Source organism: Xyrauchen texanus, chromosome 41 (assembly GCF_025860055.1).
Source record: "Xyrauchen texanus isolate HMW12.3.18 chromosome 41, RBS_HiC_50CHRs, whole genome shotgun sequence".
NCBI lineage: Eukaryota > Metazoa > Chordata > Actinopteri > Cypriniformes > Catostomidae > Xyrauchen > Xyrauchen texanus.
Window position 1 is genome coordinate 27,173,280 of NC_068316.1, and position 18,111 is coordinate 27,191,390.

General features: G+C 42.5%; 1 protein-coding gene across 1 annotated transcript in view; it reads right to left on the bottom strand.

Annotated features, from left to right (window-relative positions):
* Positions 1-18,111, bottom strand: part of LOC127634449 (double-stranded RNA-specific editase B2-like) — a 278,387-nt gene that overhangs the window by 27,485 nt on the left and 232,791 nt on the right. The window contains exon 4 of the mRNA XM_052114023.1: positions 5,285-5,399. Coding sequence (XP_051969983.1) covers positions 5,285-5,399 — 115 coding nt within the window. The remainder of the gene's footprint in view (positions 1-5,284; positions 5,400-18,111) is intronic.

Genomic DNA, 18,111 nt, shown 5'->3' on the forward strand with positions numbered 1-18,111 from the left:
CATCAGTGAAGAGCAGCAGGGATCCAGCATACCCAGGTTTCTATGTTCAAGCATCTTTATTTAACAGTCTCCAACAGCAACAACACTTTGCTTCAAAACTTACCCTGTTCTTTCCTTGCTGTTCCATTTAATGATAGTTTAGATCAATCTGGCGATGACAGAGAGAAAGCAAGAGAGTGTCTAGTAATTTCTCTCAGTATCAGAATTAAATTGTTGCAAAGGCTCTTCTCTTAGTATGTGGGGGAGGTATGGCCTGTGGGCACTGCTGCGTTTAGAAGAGCAATAATCATAAGGATCTCTGAGAGACCACATTGTGCCAGTGAGGTGGGTACAAAGACAAACACCGCTGTGTGAACATCACTGCTGCTCTCTGTACCCTGCAGCACGCTGCCATGTAAAGAAGAAAGGGAACGTTTCTAAGGCAAGTGAGCTATTAAAACACACTATAGGAACATCTCAGAAGGAGGCCTGCAAAGCATACAATAAAGTGCCTTTTGTCTAAAGAAAATGTGAATCTGTTTCCTTTTTAAGGATACATATAATAGTACAAAAGAAGTCAAACTCTATTAATTGTTGTAGTACTTTAAACATACCGTAGCCCTATAAAGTATTTGGACACTTAAGCCATACTTGAATGAATGAATGCTCATACAATGTAGAAGGTATGGATATTACTGGATTAAAATATGACATATTGAACAATATTCAATACATACTACATATGTGTAGTAACAGCAATAACAGTGGGAGTAGTATGGCAGTATGATGTTCCAAACATAGCCACTATTAATCAGAGCATGGGTCACTCTGTGTCAGGGGAAAGCCCATATGCTGATATGAGCTTAATAAGCATCATTACCCCCACATTTTCCTGAATGAATTTTGTTTCACAAAACAAGGAAAGAATGCAGTTCATCAGCTCATTTATAAGGCCATTAAATCATAAGAAATCATTTGATGGGCTTCTATACATCCACTGTTTTGGGTGGTTTAGGATAGACCACCTTGGATTGGCTAGTGTGATGATGAGGAGGGCATGGCCAGGCTGCAACGATGGACGCCTGGTGCTAAATCAGCCCAATCAGCTGGGAGAAGGATAAAGAGGAGTGGGGAGGCAGTCCGCCAGGAAACGAGGTCCAGTACCGATGCACAGCTGGCTGAGGACCAGTCGATAGCGTGTTCGGGACCGGCGAGCCAGTTTCTCTCTATCTCTGTTTCTGACAATTGCTCTTTCCCTCTTCCCTCTCCTCGTCCTAATCAGATTCCCAGGAGGTGGGGAAGACTGGCCTGCGGAAGGACGGCCAAAATGGCAACACATCCCCTCCAGGAAGTCAGGCCTGAATCGGGCGTTGGGAGTATGTGGCAAGGAGGAGGGCATGGCCGGGCCATAACGATGGACGCCCGGCGCTGAATCAGCCCAATCAGCCGGGAGAGGGATAAAAAGGAGCCAGGGATGCCAGTCCAAGAGAGAGAGAGAGAGACACACACACACACACACACACACACACACACACTGTGTGTGTGTGTGTGTTTTATGTTATATTAAGTTCTTTGTGTCATTAAAAGATTACGTTGACTGCTCAGCCGGTTCCCGCCTTCTCCTTGCCCATTGGATGAATGCATTACAGCTAAAAATGACAAATTGTGTGTATTTTGGCAAAATGGAAAATGCAGAACATGAATATTTCTGAAAACTGCTGTATTTGCATTACAGACTTGAGTGAAATTTAAGATTTGATGACTATAAAACAGAAAAGTAATGTCTATCTTTGGCGCAGGCTCCTCTGGCAGTCCGAGGAAGTTGTACTCAAAACCGTCATATCCTGCCAGAGATAGGAGGCAGGGCGAAGAGCCTACCCCCGTGCAGGACGGGACTCAACTGCTAGTGGTGGTGGGGTGGTGGAGCACACTAAAACAATGTGATAGAAGGTATGGCAATAATTGCAATGAACAACAAATTTGAAAATGAAGCGTTACCTCTGGAATATGTCAAGATGTTATTGTATTCTCAAAAGCTAAATTCAAATCCCATGCTACATATTATCATGTTCAATATCATGTTTCACTCAGAAACACAATAATGCAGTAGTTAATTTACTCTTGTTTCACACAGAAATACAACAGAGTAATTCAATGCTGTTTAACCATAATATTATAACGGTTATGCCAATAATAGAAAATAATGACAAATTTGTAAAAGAACTGTTACCACTGGGATACGTCGAGATACTGTCAAATTCCCGAAGAATGAAAACAAGCCTAACGCTACACTCTTTCCCGATTGAATACACTGTTTTACTCAGAAATGCATTACCAAAGTAGGAAACACAGTTATTTAATGTTGTTTAATGGCAATGTGATCAAATTTACGCCAAAAATAGCAAATTATATTTATATATTTTATATTTCTTTTAAAAAAGAAACATTACCACTTAAAACATCAAGATACTATCAAATTCCTGAAGGATAAATTTAATTCTCGTCCTACATTTTTTTTTTCTTCACATTTAATATCCTGTTTCACTCAGAAATATGCCACAAAACGGAAGTGAAATGGGTTGTAAATGCTGTTTCAAGTTGACTTTAAATTATGAGGTTTATCTATGAATTTTTTTTAAAATGATGTTAATTCCATCCGGATCAAAATATACAAACGATAATATTATAGTTGCAATATCATTTTTAATTATATAAAACATTCAAACACCCATGGTTGAATTTACTATGCATTTTAAACCATGCAAATCTGTCTTTCCACTTTAATATTTCTCTAAATAAAATAATCTGTTTCCTAAATGTGTAAGTCCACCCATTTGGTTCCCTCTACCACTTCTTCAACTGTGTATCTGATGTTCAAAACCTGATATCTCAGCATCCGTACCTTGCTAGGTTGAAATAAGATTATTCACACAATCTGACTCAAATGGAGTCTGTTTCTTTTGAGTTACCAGATGAAAAAATCCAATAAGAGTCGTGTGAGGAGCACTCTCACACAGGTTATGACTCCCCCAGCGAAAGTCCCTTGGTTCAAAGTTGGACCCACATTAATATTCCACTGGTGCCCGTGCCAGTCTAAAAGATTCAATAGATGCTAAGAGCAGCGAACAGAACCCCCAGTGTTTCTGTCAAGTTTGTTCGCCTGCCACAAATTCTTGGGCACCGATGTCTGGATCTTTGAAGATAACAGTCTTAATAAACAAGCTCTGCAATTACTGTGAGGCAGACGGAGCGGTAGAGAGCGAGAGAGCGTGAGTGAGAGAGGACAGGGATTAGGTCAGATCTCACTAAAGTCTAAATTGATGAGCTGTGGTCTTCAAATGAGAAACTTGATACTGATCCCTCAATGACTCCTGAAGCTGCAGCTGTCTCTGACACACACATTTAAATGTCACATCAACCTGCCACTGCTAGGCAACTGAGATGTATTAATTCATAATGGTGAGATATAACAGTAAATTGAAGCTACAGCAACAATGTAAGCAAAGAAGAATTATTTTGCCTTTCTTTTGATGAATGCTCTTTTCCATACTGGAGCTGTTGAGCTCCAAAAAAAGCACAATAAAAAGGCCATAAAAGTAGCCCATATGTCCATATCATCCATTGTATTCCAAGACTTCTGAAGCCATACAATAGCTTTGTGACAGGAACAGACCCCTTTATGGTCACAAAAATCTTCTCTTCTTCTTTACACACCATTCAAATGTTCCTGTATTCATATATATATGGCGCATCAGGTGTCAGCGTCAAAAGGCATTGGTTCAGTTTGAATATAAGAAAGAGAGCTTTGTATGGGATGAAATTATACTGAAAATTATTTTAAAATGTGTGCATACTTATCTGTCAATTTGATAAATGTTGCAAATGTATCTTACAATCCACAGACAAATGCCTTTCAACTTGTGAAATTCAAAATTAAATAAATGTGCTGGGATATGTACAAATAGAGACATATTTCTGAACACAAATGTTCCCTTTTGTATAAATGCATCACAGTTTGTGTATGCAACCAATGGAAGATGTTCCAAATCAAACACAAAATGGTCTGGTGAAGTATTGAAAGTGCATTTATGGATCAAGTGACACGCATGCTAGGGCTGCACGATATTGAAAAAAACTGACATTGCGATATTATTTATATTGCGATATGAAAAAATACAGGATGACTTCACCAGATGACTTGAATAGCTCTATTTGAGAATAATTAATTATTCTAGAATGATTGGGGTGACTTTGTAGGGAACTGCATCTTCATGAAAATTTTTAATAAAAAAAAACCTTTTTGACTGATTTTGCGTAATTTATTTTATTATAATAATTAATACACTGTTTAATTCACCATGGATAAATTGTAATTATGTAATACTCTTCTATCAATGACCAATATTATAATATTATATAATAAATATTTTAGAGCTGTCGGGACTGATTTTGCGAGAAATTGCATACATATGTCATTCGCCCGTCATATCCATACACCGAGAAAATAAGATCCAGCTACTGTAGCACCTATGTGGGATTAGCTGAAGCTGAACGTTTGCGGTCACAATGCACAAAAAAAAAGTGTGTGTAGTGAAATACAATAATTATACGGTAATCGGTGCTAGTAATCATTATGTCTAATATTAACAAACGTTGCTTAACTTTGTAATGACTTTTATTTCAAAACAATAATGTTTCCAATAACTCAAAATAGCACTTATCTGCTTAGATTATATGTTTTCAGATATTCATCTTTTTCTTTCTTTCATTATGTATTTGTCAATTCACTCTGACAAGACATTTGGAGTCTAATTTCATCCCATAGCTATGGCGGAGTGAAAGATTTTCAGTGAAAGCTGACTTAAATTTGGGTCTGTTCCTCACACAAATCTATCGTATGACTACAGAAATATTGGAATATAGTGCTATAATAATATGGACAACTTTTTCTTTTGCGTTCCACAGAAGTAAAAAGTAATTCAGGTTTGAAACAACATAAGAGTGAGGAAATGATGACAGAACTACTATAGAGCCTTTTCATTAATAGTGTAAAGGGTTTCAATAGAACAGAAACATACATCTAAAGGGCTTTTATTCATGTCAATCATCTTAGTCCATTCTTAGACTGCTGTTTGACTCACTTCCGATATAGGTCCAGCTTTGTCTATTTCTTTTTCAAAGGTGATAAAGCTCTAAATATTTCATATAAATCTTCACACTCAAAAGATACACAGAGACACAGAGGTGTTTTCTCTCTCGATATTGAACTGGTTAAATAATTCACATTCCAGAAACATTGCCATACCTCTGGTCATGACGATGCCTGCCAGGCCTTTGTGACGCGCGTGTAGCAACGAGGAGCAGCCAGCCAGCTCTGTGTATTTCTCTCGCACCAGGTTGAATATCTCATCTGCAAACTCCTGCAAAACACAACAAGTTCTTGGTAAATTTGTAGCTTCATGTAATCTGTATTAAATAATCAGATTACAAAAATGTAATTTTATTTAATTGTCAAACTACTTGTAATTAGATTAGTGCAAATCATTGATTTATTTCATGTTATTTCATGTGACTTACACTGACACCTAGCGGCTCGGATGCAGCATAATTTAAAATCAATAGTTTTCAGTTTCAGATGCCATTATAGAAATGTAGTATTCACAGTCAGTCATGATTACATTACATTTTACATTTATGCATTTGGCAGACGCTTTTATCCAAGGCGACTTACAGTCCAATTATTACAGGGACAATCCCCCCAGAGCAACCTGGAGTTAAGTGCCTTGCTCAAGGACACAATGGTGGTGGCCGTGGGGTTAGAACCTATGACCTTCTGATTAACAGCCCTGTGCTTTAACCACTACGCCACCACCAATAATTGATTATTACTAATCAATAATAATCGAGTAGTATTCTGCTGGTCATGTGATTCTAACATGGCCGCCCCCATGTGTGGACCCTCTCCATGTAGAATAAAACAGCTTTTATAAGGTTACTGGTATGACTGGAATCTTCATTTTAATGTGAGTGCTCATGATTTCCTACATATATTGCAAAATTACAATTCATGTCTTCAGAATTTATTTTTTTTTAATGAGGAAAACAATTAATGAGTGCACCTTTAAATGAAAGTGTAAAATGTCAATTTGAATTTAATATTTTAAAATACACTTAAAATTATACCGTCATCGAAAAATATAAAAATGTATTAAAAAAGTATTAAAAGTTTTATCCAAAAGTAATCAGATTTGATTGCCTAAAAGTGTCATCTAAAAGATTACATTACAGCCTACATATATCAAAAGTAAACTACCTAATACTGTTGATATTTGAATGCATGTTTAATTTATATATTTGTATACGTATGTACTGTATATGCATATTTACATGTGTATTAAACTATATCACATAGTATAGCTACACTTCATGATAACTTTCAATAATAAATCATTAACAAATGTCATACATTTTACAGATCCATAATTTATGTACATTCAATTATGAATGTATGCATTTTTTAAATTACATATGAATAATATAAACATAGGAATCAAAGTTTCATTACATCTCTGAACTTGAAATGGTAATGTATTTTATAAACAGTACACACACACACACACACACACACACACACACACACACACACACACACACACACACACACACACACACACACACACACACACACACAGAGAATTCAGAAAGTATTTTGACCCCTTCATTTTCTTTCATATTTTGTTATGTTGCAGCATTGTGCATGCTTTAATTTTTTTTTTTAAATCACATCAATCTACACTCCATACCGCATAATGACAAAGCTAAAACCAGATTTGGATAACTTTAAAATGTATGTATATATATATATATATATATATATATATATATATATATATATATATATATATATATATATATATATATATACATATACATATATAAAACTTAAATATCTCCTTGACATAAGTATTCAGACCCTTAACTCAGTACTTAGTTGACGCTCCTTTGGCAGCTATTACAGCCTCAAGTCTTTTTGGGTATAATGCGAAAAGCTTGGCACACCTGGATTTGGGGATTTTCTGCCATTCTTCTCTGCAGATCCTCTCAAGCTTAGTCAGGTCGGATAGAGACCATCAGTGGACAGCCATTTCAGGTCTCTCCAGAGATGTGTGATTGAGTTCAAGTCCGGGCTCTGGCTGGGCCACTCATGGACATTCACAGAGTTGTCCCAAAGCCACTCTTGCATTGTCTTGGCTGTATGCTTAGGGTCATTGTCCTGTTGGAAGATTAACCTTTGGCCCAGTCTGAGGTTCTGAGCACTCTGAACCAGGTTTTCATTAAGGATATCTCTGTATTTTACTGCATTCAGCTTTCCTTCAACCCTGACCAGTCCCCACCACTGAAAACACCTCCACAACATGATGCTATCACAACCATGCTTCACTGTTGGGATGTTATTGAGCAGGTGATGAGTGGTGCCTGGTTTCCTACAGACTTGGAACACACTTGGAATTGAGGCCAAATAGTTCAATCTTCATTTCATCAGACCAGAGAATCTTGTTTCTCCACAGTCTGAGAGTCCCTATATGTCTTGCACTGAGGAGAGGCTTCCGTCTGGCCACTATGTCATAAAGCCCAGATCGGTGGAGTGTTGCAGTGATGGCTGTGCATCTGCAAGTTAGAGCTCAACCAGAGTGACCATCAGGTTCTTGGTCACCTCTCTTACCAAGGCCCTTCTCCCCCGATTGCCCAGTTTGGCTGGGCGGCCAGCTCTAGGAAGAGACCAGCTTGTTCCAAACTTCCATTTAAGAATAATGGAGGCCACTGTGCTCTTGGAAACCTTCAGTGCAGCCAAATATTTTTTGTAGCCTTCCCCAGATCTGTGCCTCGACTCAATCGTGTCTCTGAGCACTGCAGGCAGTTCCTTTGACATCATGGCTTGGTTTTTGCTCTGATATGCATTTTCAGCTGTGGGACCTTATATAGACAGGTGTGTGCCTTTCCAAATCATGTCCAATCTATTGAATTTGCCACAGGTGGACTCCAAACAAAGTTTAGAAACATCTGAAAGATGATCCAGATAAAATAGATGCACCTGAGCTAAATTTAAAGCATCATTGCAAAGGGTCTGAATACTTAAGTCAATGTGATACTTCAGTTTGTTTCTAAATATATGTAAAATATAAAGATCACACTGTTGTTTTCTATTCAATGAAAGTCAAAGGCGACTAAAGGTGTCATTCAGTAAAAGTTTGTTTAAAACATAAGTTAACATTAGTTAACTGATTATGACAGCATTAATTAAGTATTTTGTATTTTTTATAAATTGACATTAATCAAGATTAACAAATACTGCTAAAAATATTGTTTGTTGCTAGTTTGTGATTTCTCATGCATTAACTCATGTAAAATTGTTTTACCTTATTGTAGTGTTTATTATTGATTATTATTAATTTTAAAATAATGTATTTATTTAATTAATAAATTGTTAATTTACACTCAAAAATATATTTTTTAAGATTTATACATTTTAATGACTTAAAATGCAATTAATTGAATTGAGTAATCTATAAAATGAAAAAACAAAATGTAATATTTGAGGTTTTATTAATTTAATTTTGTGAAAATCAGAAAATTCTGTCTGATTGAAATTTGTTAAAAAAACTGAAATACGTAACTCTTAAAAATAGGCTACAATATTTGTGTGTAGTTAAATTATTAATTTATTATTTGAAAATAAAACATGTTTAATAATTTATTCTAGAGTGTTTTTTTATAGTATTAGTACAAGTATAATTATTATAAACTGTTACCGCTATAACATTTATAGCAAATAAACATCTTCACCTTTTCTAAATCATATATATCATGCGTATTAATCATCAATCATGCATATTTAAGCAGCAGCCAAGCAAATTGCTTTGCTATTTCATGATCACACAGTGACTTTCCCGTGGCCTTTTTTTTTATTACACTAACACGGTGACCCAATTAATTTGTGTCAAAACATTGCCCATCAATAGAGTGTTTGGATGGAGAGGAGACCACGCCTTGCCTGTGGTCAGAAATTTATCGCAGACACTTGTGCTAATGAAGCGGCGTGATTACTTGTGTGGCATCTCAAATGGACCATCTGTCCATCGCTCTGAGCCCAGACCGCTGCAAAACCCGCCAGGCTGAAAAAAAAAAAAACTCTACCCTGCATTTGCATTCACCAGAGGGCCTTCAGCCCTTCCTGCCCTGTACTACTGGCCAGCTGTTTCTCGAACCAGTGGATTTTTTTAAACACTACATCCACATGTGACAGTGTTATGTTGCTCTTTGTGGCAATTAGTAAAGACAAACACATATTCATACACACTGTGCCAGATGATAATGATTTTTTCTGAGGGGTTGTCCAGGCAGCTGGTGAAATAAAGTGGGGGTTAATCACATAGAGGGCAAAAACAGATGCACATCTCTTTACTGAGGTTGTTCACAGCATGTGCTAGCTGATGAACTGATCGGAGAACAGTCGGAAAGCTGTGGCTGTCTGTGGACCCCGCAGACTACTAGTAATGAACATTTAGTTTAAAAGGACGCTTAAAAGTACCAAAATACAGTATGTAATCTCATTAGTATTCATAGGTATTTATATGTAAAGATTACACATTTTTAAAGTGTGGATTGACACTGAAAATGTGCAATATCAATGCACAGACAGCTGTATTATAAATACAATAAAACTGCAAGTCAGGGGATGCAATACATGAGAGCAATAAAACAATATACAGTTCAATGCATTTGCTTGAATTTTGTGGTGGGTGGTTGCCAGGGCGTTGATATGTGGTTGCTAAGGTTCTCTGATTATTTTCAAAATGTTGCTATACGGTTGCTAAGGTGCTCTCGGAGGTTGCTAGGGTGTTTTGGTTGTTTGCTAAAGCAATCACTGTGTGGTTGCTAGGGTGTTCTGAGAGGATTTTAGCATGTTGCTATGTATTTAATACAGTGTTTGTGTAGTTGCCAGGGTAATTGCTATGAAGTTGCTAAGGTGTTCTGGTCATTTTTAGCATGGCGCTATACGTTTGATAGGGTGCTCTGGGAGGATGCCAAGGCATTACTAGGTGGTTGACAGGGTATTTTGGGTGGTCACTAAGGTGTTTTGAGTGGATTTTTGCTTGTTGCTATGTATTTACTATTATATGAGTGTGGGAAAGTGTTGTTATGCTGTTGCTAACGTGTTATCATTGTTTTTAATATGCTGTGGGTGCTCTGAGAGGCTGCTAAGGTATTGTTAGGTGGTTGCTAATGCTATTTTTTGGGTGGTTGTTAAGGCAGTCACTTGTTGGTTGTTGGGTGTTCGGAGGGGATTTTAGCATGTTGCTATGTACAGGTGAAACTCGAAAAATTAGAATATCGTGCAAAAGTTAATTAATTTCAGTAATTCAACTTAAAAGGTGAAACTAATATATTATATAGACTCATTACAAGCAAAGTAAGATATTTCAAGCCTTTATTTGATATAATTTTGATGATTATGGCTTACAGCTTATGAAAACCCCAAATTCAGAATCTCAGAAAATTTGAATATTACATGAAATCAATAAAAAAAAAGTATTTTAAATACAGAAATGTCGGCCCTCTGAAAAGTATAATCATGCATATGTACTCAGTACTTGGTTTGGGCCCCTTTTGCATTAATTACTGCCTCAATGCGGCGTGGCATGGATGCTATCAGCCTGTGGCACTGCTGAGGTGTTATGGAAGACCAAGATGCTTCAATAGCGGCCTTCAGCTCTTCTGCATTGTTTGGTCTCATGTCTCTCATCTTTCTCTTGGCAATGCCCCATAGATTCTCTATGGGGTTCAGGTCAGGCGAGTTTGCTGGCCAATCAAGCACAGTAATACCATGGTCATTGAACCAGGTTTTGGTACTTTTGGCAGTGTGGGCAGGTGCCAAGTCCTGCTGGAAAATGAAGTCAGCATCTCCATAAAGCTTGTCTGCTGAAGGAAGCATGAAGTGCTCTAAAATGTCCCGGTAGACGGCTGCATTGACTCTGGACTTAATAAAGCACAGTGGACCAACACCAGCCGATGACATGGCTCCCCAAACCAACACAGACTGTGGAAACTTCACACTGGACTTCAAGCATCTTGGATTGTGTGCCTCTCCATTCTTCCTCCAGACTCTGGGACCTTGGTTTCCAAATGAGATGCAAAATTTGCTCTCATCAGAAAAGAGGACTTTGGACCACTGAGCAACAGACCAGTTCTTTTTTTCTTTAGCCCAGGTAAGACGTTTGACATTTGAAGCCCATGTCCAGGACCCGTCTGTGTGTGGTGGCTCTTGATGCAGTAACTCCAGCCTCAGTCCACTCCTTGTGAAGCTCCCCACACATTTGAATGGCCTTTTCCTGACAATCCTCTCCAGGCTACGGTCATCCCTGCTGCTTGTGCACCTTTTTCTTCCACACTTTTCCCTTCCACTTAACTTTCTATTAATGTGCTTTGATACAGCACTTTGAGAACATCCAACTTCTTTTGCAATTACCTTTTGAGGCTTTCCCTCCTTGTGGAGGGTGTCAATGATGGTTTTCTGCACAACTGTCAGGTCAGCAGTCTTCCCCATGATTGTGAATTCAACTGAACCAGACTGAGAGACCATTTAAAGGCTCAGGAACCCTTTGCAGGTGTTTAGCTGATTAGAGTGTGACACTTTGAGCCTACAATACTGAACCTTTTCACAATATTCTAATTTTCTGAGATTCTGAATTTGGGGTTTTCATAAGCTGTAAGCCATAATCATCAAAATTATATCAAATAAAGGCTTGAAATATCTTACTTTGCTTGTAATGAGTCTATATAATATATTAGTTTCACCTTTTAAGTTGAATAACTGAAATTAATGAACTTTTGCACGATATTCTAATTTTTCGAGTTTCACCTGTATTTACTACAACATTTTGGGTAGTTGCCAGGGCATTGTGATTCAGTTGCTACGGTCTTCTAATAGTTGTTTAGCATGTCACTATGCAGTTCCTAAGATGCATGTGGAGGTTGTTAGGCAGTTGCTAGGGTGTTTTCTTTGGTTGTTATGGCATTGCTGGATGGTTGCTGAGGGGTTCTGAGTTTATTTTATCAAGTTGCTATGTATTAAATATGGTTTTGAGGATGTTGCCAGGGCACTGCTATGTGGATGCTAAGGTGTTCTAATTTTATTTTAATGATCATCAATCTACGATTTTGTTGTTCTAAATAATGATCAACTCTTTCACTAGTAGTAAAACTCAAGCACGACTTTAATTTTAGCATGACAAACCAGCAGAACAGACATTTTTAAATGCCTCTCAGATGTAATTAAACACTAAGCCCAAAGTTACCTTAATAAAACATCTTTAATTGTTGACATTAAAAGGATTAAGAAGGACGCCAAACATTTCTACACTTCAAAGAGAGAGGCGTGTGATATCGTTGGACTGATGCCCGTATCCAGGGTGATGGTTAAATCAAGGAGAAAATCAAGGGTTATTAGAACAAATTTGTAAATTTTTGATAACAAATATGAGTCACGCTTGCCAGTGAAAAACTCACTGTCACAATGGTAGGATGTTGTGGGTGGTAGCCATGGCGTTGCTATGCAGTTGCTAAGGTGTTTTGATTGGTTTTTAGTATGTTGCAATGTGGTTGCTCATGTTTTCAGGGTGGATTTAGCATGCCTATGCTTTTGCTAGGGTGTTGTAGGTGGTAGCCATGGCGTTGCTATGCGGTTGATAAGTTTGAGTGGATGTTTAGCCTGTTGCTATTTGTTTTTCTACAGTTTTGAGGGGGGTTGCCAGTGTGTTGCAATACTTGTATGCGTTACACTATGGTTTGCTAAGGTGTTCCTAGTGGTTTTACCATATATACATTTATTTGGGTTTTGAGGGTGGTTTTCAGGGTGTTGCTATTTGGTTGCTAAGGTGTTTTGAGAGTTTCTTTTGGTAGTTGCTAGGATTTTCAGCGAGTTGCCAGGGTTTTGCTAATGCTATATGCTTGCTAATAAATTCTATGTGGATTTAAGCATGCTTCTATGTGTTTTCTATTGTGTTGAGGGTGGTTGCCAGAGCGTTGCTATGCAGTTGCTAAGGTAGTTATGATTGCTAGGTGGTTGCTATGGTATTTTTAATTAATGCTAAATAGTTTCTAGGGGGTTTGGGGTGGTTTTTAGGTGGTTTATTACTGGCTAAAGTCAGAAGAGCCCATCCCAAAGTCTACAACCTACGAAATCCTACCATAAATGGGGATTTTTTTTCCCATTTATTTTATCACCCGCTAGACAATTGTAAGTCAAATCACGTAGAAAAGGTACAGTAGACAAGCCACACAATTTGAGCTATCAGTTTAACACAAATTATGTACTCAAGTTTAATAGATGGGTTAAGGTGTTTGTTGAAATTCCAAACCCTAAGTATGGCCAAAAGTAATAATAGTGATGCTTGCCCTTTGTAAACACCACTAATCAACATAAAAGTCTGTCAAGGTAAATAAACATCACATTTCTTGTCCTATTTCACCAAAAAACACTAATACTTATAAGTGTGTAGTTGGTACTAGCCAACTATTGCTTGATTTTTGACCAATTTTAGATTTTCAGCAATTAGTTGTTAATTGTGTCCACTTGTCAAGTGCCAGCTCCCCTGTTGTCAGTTTCAGCTTGGTCAGTGGATATTGCACGATTTCTTTCTTCAAATATCTAAATATGAATTTTGAGTAAACGTGTGTTAAAGGGTTAGTTCACCCAAAAATGTAAATGATCCCATAATTTACTCACCCTCCAGCCATCCTAGTTGTATATGACTTTCTCCATTCTTAAAGTTCATTAAAAATAATTTAAACAGTGGATCCTAACACTTACTTAGTTTACAAATTTAAAACCATGACTTGCACTGCACATAAATAACGTTTGGTTACGTATGTAACCTCCATTCCCCGAGGGAGGGAACGACACGTTGTGTCGGAGAAGCGACACTAGGGGTCTCTCTTGAGCGCTGATATTCACCTCTGACCTATTGAAAAGGGCCAATGGGATTGGCAGTCAGTATTTGCATACCCCGCCCCCGGACATACGGGTATTTAAGCGGGGCAAATACGGAAGTTTAGTCAGGATTTTTCTGAGGAGCCGGAATGGTCCGGCCACAACAGTGGCTCGGTTCAGTGGCGTGGCGGAGGAAAGACACAACGTGTCGTTCCCTCCCTCGGGGAACGGAGGTTACATATGTAACCAAACGTTCCCCTTCTGTCGCTCTCTCCACGTTGTGTCGGAGAAGCGACACTAGGGGACCCATTCCAATCTTGCCATGCGCTGAACCTTGTACGTGAACCGCCGATACAGAGGCGGGCAGGGATTTCATCCAGTGCCGCGCATCGTCTGTACCTGGCTGCACGTACCCTTCCCCAATGCCCCATAAGAATATCGGAGTCCTTCTAGTTACCCTGGGAGGGGAACACGGCGATGTTTGCCAACATGGGAACGGGCCAGCCTGGCTGGGCCTCTTTTCTCTCTATGTTTCTCGCATAGAGCAATCACGGCCGGGGCCCTTACACACATATAGGGAAGGGGGTCTTACCCAGACCCTGCGGAGACCACACCTGCCCTTTTTCTTGGGGAGGAAAAGTGGTAGACACGTCACACGGCCGTCTTAGGGCTCGTGTGGAAAGTATGGTGCGGTGGTAGATCCAGCCTCGAAAGGGGGGAGTTGCTACAGCACGGCGACCGAGGCAGATGTAACTGCCTAAGGGAGACACGGGGGTCCGCTCGTAAGGGGACAGAACCGTGGAATTACACACAGGGGGAGTCCGAGCAGGAGGCCTTACCTGTGGAGCACCTATACCAGTAAAGGGTAGCCATCAGGGTACCCGCAGTGGCTTGGGTCGGTGAGCTCCTCCACTGAACCGCGGACCCGGAGGGCTGGGGAGGAATCGACCAGGGGCCCGACTCGGAGTGGGGCGCCCTGGGAAGAAGGCGCACTACTTTACCTTGACGTCAGGAAAAGGGCGCTGGGCGCAAGCGATCCACCCGGCCGGTCGGTCTACGTGTTACCGAGTTCTACGGGCTCGGACCTGAAAAAACACGAGATGCAACCGACTCAACGCGGAGGTTGTAAAACCTCACGAAGGTGTTGGGTGTTGCCCAACCCGCGGCTCTACAGATGTCTGCTAGGGAGGTGCCCTTGGCCAGTGCCCACGAGGACGCAACACCCCTTGTTGAGTGAGCTCGGACCCGCAAGGGTAGGGGCACGGCCTGGGTGTGATAAGCCAGTGTGACGGCGTCAACAACCCAGTGGGCGAGCCTCTGCTTGGAGATGGCATTCCCTTTCTGCCGTCCCCCAAAGCAGACAAAGAGCTGCTCAGAGTGTCTGGTGCTCTGTGTGCGGTCCAGGAAAATGCGCAGAGCGCGCACTGGACACAGCAACGAAAGGGCTGGGTCTGCCTCCTCCCGGGGCAGCGCTTGCAGGTTCACTACTTGATCTCGGAATGGTGTGGTAGGAACCTTGGGCACATAGCCCGGTCACGGTCTTAGGATCACAGACGTATCTGCCGGACCAAAATCCAGGCAAGTGTCGCTGACAGAGAACGCTTGCAGGTCCCCGACCCTCTTGATGGAGGTGAGCGCGATCAGCAGGGCCGACTTAAGAGAGAGGGCCCTGAGTCCAACTGATTCGAGCGGCTCGAAGGGAGGTCTCTGGAGTCCTGCCAAGACTACCGGGCGAGTTGTGACATGTGGCGGGAGCGTACGCCGCCTTGGTGATTTATGTACGCCACCACCGTGGTGCTGTCCGATCTCACGAGGACATGTTTGTCCTGAACTAACGGGAGGAACTTCCTGAGAGCAAGAAGGACGGTCAGCAACTCCAGGCAATTGATGTGCCAACGCAGCGGGGCCCCTTTCCAACGGCCCGCTGCTGCGTGCCCGCTGCACACGGCACCCCACCCGGACCGGGAGGCGTCGGTTGTGACCAGGACGCATCGGGACACCTGCTGCAGGGGCACTCCTGCCCGTAAAAAGCAGAGGTCTGTCCAGGGTCGGAGTGTTTTGAGGCAGGCAGGGGTGATCCTTACCCGATGCGTGCCGTGGTGCCATGCTTGTCTCGGGACTCGAGTCTGGAGCCAGTGCTGGAGTGGTCTCATATGTATCAACCCCAGCAGCACGACCACCGCGGAGGACGCCATATGCCCCAGGAGCCTCTGGAAAAGTTTTAGAGGGACCACTGTGCCTGGCTTGAAGGAAGCGAGGCAGTCCAGCACCGACTGAGCATGCTCGCTCGTGAGATGTGCTGTCATTGAGACTGAGTCTAACTCCAACCCGAGAAAAGAGATGCTCTGAACCAGAGTGAGCTTGCTCTTTTCCCAGTTGACCTGAAGCCCCAAGCGGCTGAGGTGCCGGAGCACCTGGTCTCTGTGTGTGCATAGTAACTCTCGAGAGTGTGCTAGGATGAGCCAGTCGTCGAGGTAGTTGAGAATGCAGATGCCGGCTACTCGTAGCGGGGCAAGGGCCGCCTCTGCGACTTTCGTGAAGACGCGAGGGGACAGAGACAGGCCGAAGGGGAGGACTTTGTACTGAAACGCCTGGCCGTTGAACGCGAACCATAAGAAGGGTCGGTGTCGTGGCAGAATTGAGACGTGGAAGTACGCGTCCTTCAGGTCCACCGCTGCGAACCAATCTAGATGCTGAACGCCAGCCAGAATATTTCTCTGCGTAAGCATTTTGAACGGGAGTTTTAACAAGGCCCGATTGAAAATTCGCAAGTCCAGGATTGGTCGTAAGCCGCCGCCTTTCTTGGGTACAATGAAGTAAGGGCTGTAGAAACCCTTCCTCATTTCGGTTGAAGGGACGAGTATTTTGGACGTACACGGCGGGGCCTCGCAGCGGGGCGGAACAGGTAATGCAGCGTCGGGCGGCTTCGTTGCGGCCTGAGGCTGAGTTGCTGAGAATAGACTCAAAGCACTTACCTTGCTCCACGCGCCCGGCAGGGGGCGGGTTCTTGACTGAGGAGGAGGTCTGATGTTGGCGTCCTCTAGACTCGTCTGAACCGGCCGGCCGGGGGACAGTCGTGGGCAGGCAGAAGGCGGGATCGCCGCGTCCGGTGTACCGGGACTGTTGTGATCTGAAAGCACATTGCCGTGAAAACGGCATTTGCGGGCCAGGTGACCCAGAGGCAAAGGAAATAGCTCTTTTATTGAGAATGTGGGTACCACAGCCCCCGTCAGGGGGTGTGGCAAATGAAAAAACAAAGGATTCTCCTCCCGGCCCTCCACCGGGGGACGGAGCGGTCTTACCACCTCCGGAGCTAACGTCTTCGGCTCTGGGTCGGCTGTCTCAGGAACGCTTGGGAGCGCTCCGGGTCCTGGAGGGGTTCGTGAGACAGGGGCGTGCGCCGCCTGCGGAGTGCTCGACGCTGGGGCTGAGAGCTGGGCCCGGGTTGAGGCGGAGCAGGAGCTGGTTTCCTCGCAGGGGACGCCCTCGGCGGGCAGACGGGCCAGGGCCCGTAGCAGCAGGTCTGCGGCAGGGCATGATGTGCGAAATGGCCTCCGCCTGCTTCTTCACCGCGGAGAACTGTTGGGCTGAAGTCCTCGACGGTGTCACCGAAAAGGCCAATCTGGGAGACAGGTGCGTCCGGGAAGCGGTTTTTGTCAGCCTCACGCATCTCGACCAGGTTGAGCCAAAGATGGCATTCCTGGACCACTAGGGTGGCCATCGTCTGTCAAAGTGCCTGCGCTGTGGCCTTCGTCGCTCTCAGGGCGAGGTCGGTCGCTGAGCGCAGTTCCTGCAGCACATCAGGATCAGGTCCACCCCGTGCATGTTTCTGAGAGCTTTGGCCTGGTGGACTTGCAGGAGGGCCATCGCATGCAGGGCGGAGGCAGCGCGTCCAGCCGTAGTGTAGGCCTTCGCGTTAAGCGAGGATGTTGTCTTACAGGGCTTGGATGGGAGTACGGGGCGACCCCGCCAGGAGGTAGGGCTACCGGGGCATAGATGATGCGCAACTGCCCTATCGACCTGGGGAATCGCGTCGTACCCGTGGCACTCTCCGCCGTCGAGGGTGGAGAGAGTGGAGCGGGTGGCACCTAGACGAGCGGAGAGCGGGGCTCTCCACGTAGACGTCAGCTCATCATGCACCT